Here is a 12,270-nt window from a genome sequence, read left to right on the forward strand (position 1 = left end):
GACTAAATCTTGAGTAGCCTGATTCCCAGGCCACAGTCCTTTCTACTGCTCTCAATATATGTTTCTCTCCAGGGAAAGAGCACCAAAGGTTGAGTAGCCTGCCCAGCATTTTCAGATGATTGGGGGAGCGGGGGCAGAGTTGATGGGCTGCAATATAACTCACTAAGTTAATCAACCTGCAAGATTTGTGTATAATATGGGATGGCAAGGGATCTGGGAACCATCTTGCCTGAGAACAGTTGAAGGAACGGGGAGTGTCTGCCCTAGAAAAGAGGCAAGTTAAGGAAGACATATTTGCCATCTTCAAATGCTTGAAGGATTCACATATAAAAGAGAGTGGGCTTATTTTCTTTTGCTTCAGAAGGCAAAGCTAGGACTAAGGGATATGGAGAAGTCTGGCTTGGCTCGTTATAAGAAAGAAATTTCTGATAGAACTGTTCAACAATGGAGTGGGCTGCCCCGCAAAGTAGGGAGCCTTCTGTCACTGCAAGTGTTCGAGCAAAGAAAAGAAGGTGATCTTTTCAGTGTAGACATAGAAGGGATTCTGACTTGGAGTGGGATGGAGGACTAGGTGACCTCTGAGGTCCCTCCCAGCTCAGCAATTGTGTGATCCTGCAATACTGCACAAAACAACTTTGATTATATCTGTTTATAGAATCTTATTTTCCCAGTGCCTTCAATTATGTTTTGAAAGATGTGTCTCCACAGAAGAAAACTTAGCTCCCACATGCAATAAAAATGACTTGAAGCCTGATATTCATTCCAAGGAATATTTTGCCTTTTGTCCGCATGCAACTGACGCATACACAACCCCGAGAAATATTGAGTTGAGTTGCATCTTGGGTTTGTAGGCCTCAGGACCCTTGTGCTTTCCTACCTCTGAGCTCCTTCCCACCCAGTATGATCCAAGCAAGCTTAGGAGTCTCCTTGAGAGACCATACCTTCCCTCTTCTGTCCCTGCCATGGATTTCCTGGGTACCACAGGTCATATCATAAAAGAAAAGGAAACGGTTTTGGTATTACTTGATAAACATCAATATTCAGTTAGGAAATATAGGAAGTGCATGACAATTTAATGGGGTTGTGGTAAGAAGTTCCAGCTTCTAAGTTTTCTGAAGTGTAACAGTACTTTTTCACAGAGACAATGTAATGGGGAATTTAAATGGAATTCTACTGTTTAAACGAGTATTTCTCCTAGGGGAGAAGTTAGCAAAGCCAGGAAAATTAATATACATAAATATTTTTCTTTCCTATGGGGTAATTTTCACTTGGGACTTCACAAAAACAATCCATGTGTTTCAGAGTGTATATTTAGTATTGAATACTGAATATATTCGAGAGACTACATTTCCTGAATTTGAAGGGAAAATACACGGGCAAAAATGAAAACGAATATGTCTTCCTGGTCTTAGTCTTTGGTTTTTCTTCTTATGTTGCATTAATTTTGTCCCCAAGATGGTAAGAATAGGAGACACATCATATTGAGAATGGGGAATGGTATGATACAATGGCAAGGACCCTCACTTGGTGGGAGGCCTGGGGACCAAGTTGTGCTATGCCACCTCTGCCCTTGAGAGCCTTTCTGCATCTGTAAAATTGCGGGGGATGGCCTTAGAGGACATCCAAGAGTCTTTAAGCTGGGAGGGATATCCAATTCTAATGCCGCAGGTCATTTCCTCCACAGTTGTGGCCCTCCAGAAAGTCTAGTTGATATGAGCCATTTAACTGTATTCAAATCGGAGCAGGAAATCATTGCATTGCATCGATTAGTTTTCAGTACTATTTCAGAGATATCTTAACAAGGGAAAAAAAGGAGCAATAATTCAACTTGAGTTTTGTGGAATGATGTTGACCAGACCAGTGAGGCCACAAAAATGAGCTTTGTGTAAATTATGTGAGGAACTTGAGATGCAGATTAGTTATCAATCCAATAAACCTGGCTTGGAAGCTACTTGAAACACTGAGCTGATAGGGAAGGGACGAAAGTCAAATAAGGCAGGATTTTCACCTAGGAAAAGCAAGATTGGAAATGGGACATAAGCTTTAGTTATAGCTCCATGCCCAGTTCCTTTGGGAACCCAACCAATCTGTTTTTCTTTTGAAAGATGTGGCGGATTATTTTCTCTGGGAAAAAAAAAGTAATGAACTCCATGTTGCTTGGCATTGTGGGTGTTTTAAATAAATATGATCTTGCAGCTAAGCTGTTTTGAAGTGAGCATATCGTCATTTTTGCTTATACTTCATTGACTCACAGTAAAACAACAACCAAAATCTTTCTCAGGACGGTTGTGAGGAAAGCTCTTTGTGAACCGACAAGTGTTATTTAAAGACGAATAGAGCTGGTCGTTATTCAATGTATTTTGCCTTTTTGTGTTTCTCATTTAAATAAAAAGCCCACTCTGTTTTACTCAGAGCCTTTCCTTTCTCTTCATGCTCAGAACTAATGAGGTTTCTATGTGTTCAAAAGTTTCCATTGTATCTCCCTTATAAAGACCTGGATTGGGAATCGAAGAAGAAAATACCGTTTAATGGGGATTGAAGTTCCACCTCCCAGAGGCGGCCCTGCTGACTTCTCAGAGCAACCGGAGTCAGGCCCTTTGTCTGCACTAGCATCAGGAGAGGAAGCTGGGCCTGAGGTAGTGGAGGATAACGACAGGAATGATGAAGTATCCATCTGTTTATCTGAAGGAAGCTCTCAAGGTACTCTGCTTGCTGCATCTCCTAATAAATAGCCTTGACAAAGGGCTGGTTTTCAGTGCTTATTTGACTCGGTTTTCAGCCTTTGCTGAAGGTCCATACATTTGGTTAAGCGTTTAAACAGAAATTGATTTTTTAAAATGTCTCTTCTTAAACATCCTTCTACATTAGGCCAGAAGAAGGAATATATTTTCATCTGAACTTAGCCCAAATTGGGAATTTTTGCTTCTTGCCACAGGCTTTATACCAGAACTAAGAAAATATTTGTTTTGATTCTTTTTGGAAATGTGGTCAAGCATATGACATCGAAAACTCACCATCCTGAAAACTAGTAATGGTATCATGGAAAGAGGCCTGCCCTGGGTCCCTGATCCTATGACCAGCAGGACCACTGAATCGAGAGTCAAATATTTTAAATATCCCTGGAATATTTGTTTAGGAACACTGTGTTTCATTTGACTTCAAACAGAAAAAAAGAGCTCTGTTCTGATAACCTTTCAAGGCATAAAGAACCCCAGAAGATGTACCGAGTGTACCAAAAGTCCTAATACAATATTAAACTATTAAAGCTTAATATTATTACATGGAACATTTTGAGACACCCTGCATTTTCTCCTACGCAAAGAGGTACTCCTTGCTTACATTTAGCACTTTCTCATCTAGTACTCCCCACTTGCTACCAGCACCCACCAGCCTTTTCTGAAGTCTGTGTCATCTGATTCTCCCTCCCTCTCCTGATCTTTGTTGCTGTCATTCACCAAGTTACCATCCAGCCTTTTGCTATGATTTTGGCATCTGGATCAAAGTCTTGCTAGCCACCCCTGGCCATCCCCCTAAGAAATGTAGCTAGCCACACTCATGGCCCCTCTAACACCCCATCTTCATTCTTTCTCGACCTCTCAATTTCTATGACCTCTTTCTCCACTTGACTTCAACCACCCAATAGCATAGCCATGCCTTAGGCTTCACTATCCCTTGGAAATGCACAACCTTCAAGGCACCATGAAGTAGTAGATAGAATGCTGGACTTGGAGTCAGGAAAATTCAGGTTCAAATCCCATGTCAGACACCTACTAGCTGGGTCATCTTGGGCAAGTCATTTAGCTACTTTTGTCCTCCTTTTGGCCTCTGTCATGCTTTCTTCCTTCTCTGCTGTCTCAGAGGCAGAGGTGGCCTTCTTCTCAGCAAAAGGAGCCCCACTGCTAAGACCCTAGAACCTAGTCCTTCCCTTCTCTTTGGGGAGCCTCCCTTCATCTGCAGTCTGCAATCTCTCCTTCCCCACAGGTCTTTTCTCCTTAGGCTATAAACAAGTTTATTCTCCTTTATCCCTTAAAAAGTGACAACAACAATCAACCAGCCCACCTTCCTTTGATCCTGGCACCCCTTCAAGCTATCATCCCATCTCTCTCCTCCCTTTCACTGCCAGACGCCCAGAAGGAATAATCTAAATGCTTCCACCCCCACACATTACTCGACCTACCTCAACCACTAGTTTCTGACCCTTCCACTATAAAGAAACAGTTCTCTACAAGGTCATTTTCAGATCCAATATTTGGTTGTTTGGGTTTTGGGAGAGGTGACTTTTCTGTCCTCCTCCTCTACACCTCCTTGTCTTCCACGATATTGTATTGGTATGATTCTCCTCCTACTCTCTGAGGTTGTTTCCAGCTTGAACGTTTTGTGATTCTGAAATCCCACTTGCGTTTGCTAAAACACAAAGACCATTCCTAAAATGTCACCTGTATTTTTTAAATGCTTCAGATGGTAAAGCACCATTCTTATATATCTGCTGCTTCAATAAGAAAGACAGATGAAAGAACTAAACAGAGAAACTGAGGCACAGAGTTAGTGACAGCAGCTGACTGAGAAACAGAACTCCTATGACATCTCATTTGCAGTCTGGGTCTCGATCTATTAGATGAGCTCTGGAACCAAAAGGTGCCTTGAGCACTCTTGGTCATTTTCCTACTATTTAGGGTAACTCATAAGGAAACAACCAATAGTATCAGAGGGAGTGCATGGGAGCCAGTAGGGGTAAGTCATTGGACTTAGGAGGATGGGAAGCAAGGTCTGACAGCTCTCTATTATAAGGCAAGAAGAAAACAAAGAAATATTAGAGACCAGGAAAACCAAGAAACACAATAGGTTGTCATTCTCTCTGTTCCCCACCCCTTTCCAGATTTTAAAAGGAAAATCTTAACTGGAAAAAAGTGAAAGTTCGGTTTAAAGTTGCCAATGGGCCACGGCTTCTCCATTGGCATCCTTTGTCACTGAATAGTGTGTTCTCTTAGACAGCTGGCATGGTAATCAAGACCTAATGAGAGAAAGGGGAGAGAGGATTTAATGCCCGCTGCAGAGAACACTTGATGAAAAGTGAGATTGCCTCCAATTCCTCTCAGTGGCTTATTTTTCACAGCTGCATGGAAACCTTTTTATTCTCCTCAGAAATTGCGACAGAAAAGCATAAAAGCGTTTCCCAGGCTGAAAGGAGCCTTGTGCGGAGAGCTGACCCCCAGTTCCAGACTATTCTCTCGCTCATTTTGTTCAGAGAGAATGCTAATCTGATTGGTTTGAATGTCACGATTAAGTGCGATTGTGTCATCTGGCCTGGCCTAATATTATCTAACCTTCCAGGCTAACCAGCTCCCTTTCTCAGGGCCTGAACATTTCAATAAGCAAATAACATCAGGCAACATTTATATCATGTTTTAAGTCTTCCAAAGTGCTGGCCATACTCTACCTCATTGGGCCCTCCCCCTGCCCCCATTAAGTATTATTAGCCAAATTTTCCAGATGAAGAAACTGAGACTCATGGAGATGATACACCAGTGGTCACATAGCTAGTCAGGTATCGGAGGCAGGACTCAAACCCAGGTCCCTCCTGATGCTTCCCATTCTGCCACACTGTCTCTTGAGGTTCATTATCAAGTCTTTCTTGGAGGCTATTAGTCTTTTCCTCTAGAATAGATACCTAGTTTATGATATGATTTGCTGCTCTCGCTGAGTAGCAAAAGCTAACCAACTGAAAGGAATCTAGACTTGCAGCCACTGGGCCAAGTGGATGCCATTGAAACATTACGGGAGGGCTCACTGGCCAGAATGCACATCAAAGCAGGAAAAAAAGCTCTCTTGCATCTCCCCAGGGTGCATTGGGATAGTCTGGGATGCTAGGGAAGCCTGACCAGGAGGGATCCAGAGGTAGAAAGAAGAGGACAAAATTAGAACTTAGCCCAAGTCAGTTCTTTGCTTCACGGCCAAGGTGGGAGCAGGGTTTGGGGGAAGCTGGAAGGGACCTTTAGAGATCACTGAGTAGTCTAAGCCCTGAGGAGCGAAGTGACAAAAACAATCAGTTTCTTACGGGGCAGAGCCTTGGGCTCAGGAAGGAAGATTAGAAGGAAACAAGAATTTAGGAAGCCCCTACTATGTGCCAGGCACTGTGCCAAGCTCTTTACAAATATTGTCTCACTTGATCTTCACAACCACCTTGGGAGACAGGTGCCATTATAATGCCCAGTTTGGGGTCAAGGAAACCAACACAATCTGGTTAGCAAGTGTCTGAGGCCAGATTTGAACTGACGCCTTCCTGACTCCAGGCCCAGTGGGGCTAACCAAAAAGAGTTGTTTCATTGTAGGAGACAACAGCAACAGCCTGAGATTTCTCCAGCTATACTTTTTCTGTTCTCTCTGGGATTTAAAAATATATGGGGTTTTGGCTTTTAAGACTTGTCTATTTGTTAGATAAGACTCTAAGCGCCGAGGAACTAGATAGTGTCTTTAGGGGGAAAAATCATCTCATATTTTTCACTTTAGCACCACCAAAGACAATGAACTTTTCCACTTTAACTTCACCTCTGGGCAGAGGTGCCGCATCAGTGGCCCTTACTCAGATGGGCTATTTTGATCTCCTTGGAAGAAAAGGACTCAATGCACGTAATTAGTCTCTCTGTGTCCCAGTTTTCCCATCTCTACAATGGGGATAACATTTCATCAAATAATTGCTTCTAGTAATGCCCCCAAATAACTACCAGCTGAAGTGCTAGGTAAATCATTAATAAGATTTGGTTCCACTTCTTATCCTGAAGGAATAATTAGGGAATGTCCTTGGGTCTTTGAGCTGTGAGTTCTCTAATTATCCACCTGGTCTTCGCTATCACAACTCTTCTCTTCAGGGATGTGCCTCTCATATTAACACACCTCATACTCTAAAAGTCTGGAAAATCCAAAGAGGTGCTTCAGTCTTTAGCTTTCCCATTCCCAAGCCAGCAAACCCAGCCAGTTTCTGATCTATGCAAGTGTCCTTCAGGCAGGTTCATTGTTTGATGAATTTCTATAAAGTGAATCCTAATGTTCTCTTGACTCCTCTTAGAGGAGTCATGTTCTTCTGGGGCCAAGAAATGATCTCTATATCTAGTAAAATCATGCCAAAAAAACCTTTTAGAATCACCTGTTCTTTAAAAAGTCTAACCTTCTGTTAAAACATCGATGATTCTTTCCACAGGCTCAGCACCTTATCTCCCTGCTAGGGAATACTGTACTTCCCACATCTCATCCCTTCTCTTTTCCAATTTTGTCTACTCTCCTTCTTCTTTCTCTTTCCCTTCCTCAGAAATGTGTAGAGGAGGCTTGGTGAGAAGTGATGGGGAAGCCACTATGATCGCTCTATTTGGCTCAAGCTTTGGCTCAGGTAACAACACAGGCTCATACAATTTAGTGCTAAAAGGGTCCTTAGAGATATTCTAGTCCTACCCTGTCAGTTTACAGATGAGGAAACTGAGGCTCAGGTAGATTAAATGACTCACAAAATGACCCAAGTAAAACCCAAATAGCAAAGCTAGGATTCTAATCCAGGTCTCTGGACTCTACAGCCTGTGTTCTTTCCATTATACCATGCTGTTGGTTAAGTCCCTTAGGCTGTTTCATGGAGAGACAAGCTTCAAAGGCTTATGTTTCACTGAGAGAAAAATGAGTATGGTTGCCGAGAGAGCTTTTGAAGCCTTCCAACTACCATACTGAGTAAAGTGCTTGGAGAACTATCCCAGGCAGTACCTCTGATATTAAATTCTGCCGGGATGCCCCTTTTGAGCTATATCTGTTAGGCTCATGAAAGAATTCTCCAGCCAGTTCCCTAGTTGGAGCATACTGCCTTCATCTAGCGGGCTCTCTGGAATTTGACTAACCAATAACTATGTATTTGTTTATTTTTCCTGTGGTAAAGTTCCTTTCTTTGCAAATACCAAGACATGAAAAATTTGGTTTTGTGATGCTTCTGCTTGTGTTGACCTGCCTCTGAACAGTCAGCACCATCACTCTCTGAGATACATCTCTTTTCCTCTTATATCCTTTCAATTTTGAAATCTTCTAACGGCTTTTATGCACCACTTCAAGAATGTGAAGAATCAGGCAGGAAAAGTTTTTAGTGAAAGCATGTTGATGCACAAAGTTAGGAGAAAGTGAGAGCACAGACAGGACACAGACCTCCAGAAATAGTACATGTAAAGTCACTGATGAGGAAAGGCCATCACAGGGGGCTACTGACTGCCAAGTCTGATGACACCTTGCTCACCCTTACTTCTTATAAGGTTGCTGATTAAATATGCTAACAAGATAAGTTTGTTCTTCTTCTTTTTCTTCTTCTTCCTCTTCTTCCTCTTCTTCTTCCTCTTCCTCCTCCTCCTCCTTTTCCTCCTCCTCCTCCTCCTCCTCTTCTTCTTCTTTTTCTTCTTCTTCCTCTTCTTCTTCTTCCTCCTCCTCCTCCTCCTCTCTTCCTCTTCCTCTTCTTCTTCTTCTTCTTCTTCTTCTTCTTCTTCTTCTTCTTCTTCTTCGTCTTCTTCTTCCTCTTCCTCTTCTTTCCTCTTCTTCTTCTTCCTCCTCCTCTCCTCTTCTTCTCTTCTTCTTCTTCTTCTTCTTCTTCTTCTTCTTCTTCTCTTCTTATCTCCTCCTCCCTCCCTCCTCCTCCTCTTCTTCTTCTTCTTCTTTTCTCCTTCTTCTCCTTCTTTTTCTTCTTCTTCCTCTTCTCCTCCTCCTCCTCCTCCTCCTTCTTCTTCTTCCTCTTCTTCTTCTTCCCTTCCTTCCTCTTTCTTCTTCTTCTTCTCCTTCTTCTTCTTCTTCTTCCTCTTCTTCCTCTTCTTCTCCTTCTGTTCTTCTTCTTCTTCTCTTCTTTTTCTGCTTCTTCTCTCTCTTCTTCTCCTTCTTTCTTCTTTCTTCCTCTTCGTCCTCTTCTTCTTCTTCTTTTCTTCTTCTTCTTCTTCTCCTCTTCTTCTTCTTCTTCTTCTTCTTCTTCTTCTTCTTCTTCTTCTTTCTCCTTCTTCTTCTTCTCTTCCTTCTTTCTTCTCTTCTTTCTTCTTCTTCTTCTTCTTTCTTCTTCTTCTTCTTCTCCTTCTTCTTCTTCTTCTTCTTCTTCTTCTTCTTCTTCTTCTTCTTCATCTTCTTCCTCTTCTTCTTCTTCTTCTTCTTCTTCTTCTTCTTCTTCCTCTTCCTCCTCCTCCTCCTCCTCCTCCTTCTCTTCTTCTTCTTCTTCTTCTTCTTCTTCTTCTTCTTCTTCTTCTTCCTCTTCTTCCTCTTCTTCTTCTTCTTCTTCTTCTTCTTCTTCTTCTTCTTCTTCTTCTCCTTCTCCTTCTTCTTCTTCTCCTTCTTCTTCTTCTTCTTCTTCTTCTTCTTCTTCTTCTTCTTCTTCTTCTTCTTCTTCTTCTTCTTCTTCTTCTTCTTCTTCTTCAAAAATTGTCTTACTTTTGCTCATATGTTGGCCTGATTTTAAAAAGTCTTTAAGAGATCTCTAAGTACTTTGTACTCCTACCCACTAAGCTTTGGGATTACTCTTTCACCTGTTTCCTCATTACTGGGAGTCATGGGCTTGGGAAAAAACTTAAGAGAGCTGACAAATATTTTGCTGCTGATTAATAAGACTAATGTAGTATCTAACTCTGAGGAAATCTAAGTACCTGTCCATTCATCCAAGTAATCCCTCTGACCCCAACTCAACGCTTATTCTAAGGTAGTAGTTCTCAAAGTGTGGTCCCTGAGACCTTTTTGGTGGGTCTACAAGGTGAAAATTTATTTTCCTAATAGTACCTAGATGTTTTAATTTCTAATAGGTTAAATGTCAATAGAGATAACCCACATGAACAAAAGTTCTTGGTTGAGAGGTCCTCAACAATTTTTAAGTGTTAAGAAGTTTGAGAACCACTGTTCTAAGGCCTTGCCACAGAAGTGTTTCTGAAGATTATATGGGTGGGGCACTAGCTCTGCCCAGTCTGTGAGTCAAGGAAATGGATGGTACATGTGTTGTCCAAGAACTAATTCTGCAGAGTGTGGAAGGGTTTCTCATCAGAAGTTTGATTCATAGGTGAGACATTTTTTCAGCTCCTATGATTCACAGAGATCCTTTGCTTGGGTGTGGAAGAGCTTCAAACTACACTGGCACAGAGAATGCCTACATTGATGACATCTGGGTTCCTTGAAGTCTTGGCACAAGCATGTACAGAGTGCTGGGGGAGATCAGGGTCTTCCTCAGTGGGGATATTCCATCCAATGGAGAAAACCCTCTCAGTTTTCAAATGAGTACCAATCTCCCCCTCCCCACCCTACCCCAAGGACCTTCCCCCCTTCAGCTTCCCCTCTGGGTAGAGATGCCCAGTCAGCAGCCCTTATTTGGAATGGACTATTTTAACCTCGTTGGAATAACAGGGCTCAATAAATGTAATTAGGCTTCCTTTGGCCTAGTTTTCCCATTTCATCCAAAAAGTTGCTTTGTTTAATACTCCTGAGAGAAAGAGTGTGGTATTTTAGATGGGGAGTTATCCTTTGAGGCTGAAAGGCTTGGGTTTAAGTCATATCTCTGACCTATAGTAGCTGTGTGACCCTGGGTAAGTCACTTAACTTTTCTTTGCTCTAGGCAACTCTCCAAGATTATAATATACAGACAAGTTGCTGAGCTATGCTGGTGGAATGATTTTCTACTCTCAGAGTTCTCCATCTTGATAAAATCCTGGTTCTGGGTCACTCCCAAAACAGAAAATGCCCCTAAACAGCTAAGATTCTTATGCAAGTGCTAGATAAATAATTCCCGTGGTTTAGTTCCGCCTTAAGAAACAATAGGTGAATGTCTGTTGGAGAACAAATGGCTGGTGGAAAGCTAGCCCCACCTGATGAAACCAAAGGCCTTGAAAATGTTGGCCAAATCCCCAGGCCACGATGCTCCAGAAACTTCGGAATTTTTGCTGTCCCTTTTTTTTGAAGAGGGGAAAATGAAAGCCTGAGCAGTATCTATGTGACTTCCTTCGGGTCAGCACTCTTATCCCTGACTTGGGCCTGTGTGTTGCTCACTGGCCATGTCTCTCAAAGTGCTTTTCTCAGGATGCAGGCAATGTATGTCACCCTGCAGGAATATCATGAATGAAACTTGGAGAATATAACCAATGGTGGGTTTTTTTTTTATTTCCATAGAAGAGCCCAGTGAAGCAGTTCCAAATGAAGCAAGTAGGCACAAGGAAGAAGACCCCAGCACAGTGTCCACAGACAATGTGGTATGTACGCTTTGAAATGCCCTTGGAACCAAGTGACAGGCTCATAAAAGGAGAGGCATTTCCAGTCAGTGACAATGTCAGCATTGTTAGAAAGGGAAGTTTTTTTATGTTGTCATTTCTGTCCCGGAAATTATTCTTTTCAGAGAGTCACAAATGTAAATAGCTAATGAATGCTTGGTATTCATACAGCATTTTACACCTAAGAAATCGTTTTTCTTCAGCACCCTTGGAAAGCAGCAGAATTCTCCTCTTTGGACAGATGGTAGGATTAAAACGGAATTAAGCCCAAGAACATGAAGGAAGCCACTGTTAGTGCTCGGACTCGTATTCAGGCCTTCCTGGCTTGGAGTTTTCCCTTGCAGACCACACCTCTGCCTCTTTGAATCTGATATCAGTTCTTAGGGTAGCTTCAGCGTTTTGGCGTATTTGGAACTTTCTCATCTTTCCAAGGGAAGCAGGACCCCTTTAACAACCCAGTAAAGTTTGAAATTGTGAAAAAAAGCATTGAAGGCAGATGAACAAGACAGAGTCTGTGTACGTGTATGTACATATGAATTGAACCAGCTTTTGAAATATATATGTATCTATATATATATGTATATGTGTATATATGTGTGCGTGTGTGTGTGTGTATGTGTGTGTGTGTGTGTGCGTGTGTGTGTATAAAAGAGTCTTTGTTGTTGTTGTTGGGGAAAGGAGGTGAGAAAGAGAGGAAGATTCAGAGCTGGGATTTCACTGGGATGAAGAATTGCTGGTGTGGGAATGCTTCCCACCAATGAAGCTCTTTGATTCCTCCATGAGTTAGAGCCTTAGAGAATACTGAATGTGTCAGTGATTGCCCAGAGTCACATAGTCAGAGTATGTCAGAGGATGAACTTGAACCTAAGTCTTGTGAGCTCCAAGACCAGCCCACTATCCACTATGCCATCCTATACCTTAAACTCAGAATAAGAAGAACACATTTACATTGGTGCCTTATAGCTCCAAAGCACAGCACACACATTATCTAATTCAGTTGTCACGGTGACCCTATCAAGTTGTTTAAATATTA

At 42.1% G+C, this 12,270-nt stretch overlaps 1 protein-coding gene across 1 annotated transcript in view; it reads left to right on the forward strand.

Annotated features, from left to right (window-relative positions):
* HDX (highly divergent homeobox) overlaps positions 1 to 12,270 on the forward strand; it is a 68,388-nt gene that overhangs the window by 37,811 nt on the left and 18,307 nt on the right. Inside the window, exons 5-6 of the mRNA XM_036740183.1 lie at positions 2,493 to 2,700; positions 11,140 to 11,219. Of these exons, the coding sequence (XP_036596078.1) occupies positions 2,493 to 2,700; positions 11,140 to 11,219 (288 nt within the window). The remainder of the gene's footprint in view (positions 1 to 2,492; positions 2,701 to 11,139; positions 11,220 to 12,270) is intronic.

This window comes from Trichosurus vulpecula, chromosome X (assembly GCF_011100635.1).
Source record: "Trichosurus vulpecula isolate mTriVul1 chromosome X, mTriVul1.pri, whole genome shotgun sequence".
In the NCBI taxonomy this organism is placed as follows: Eukaryota; Metazoa; Chordata; class Mammalia; order Diprotodontia; family Phalangeridae; genus Trichosurus; species Trichosurus vulpecula.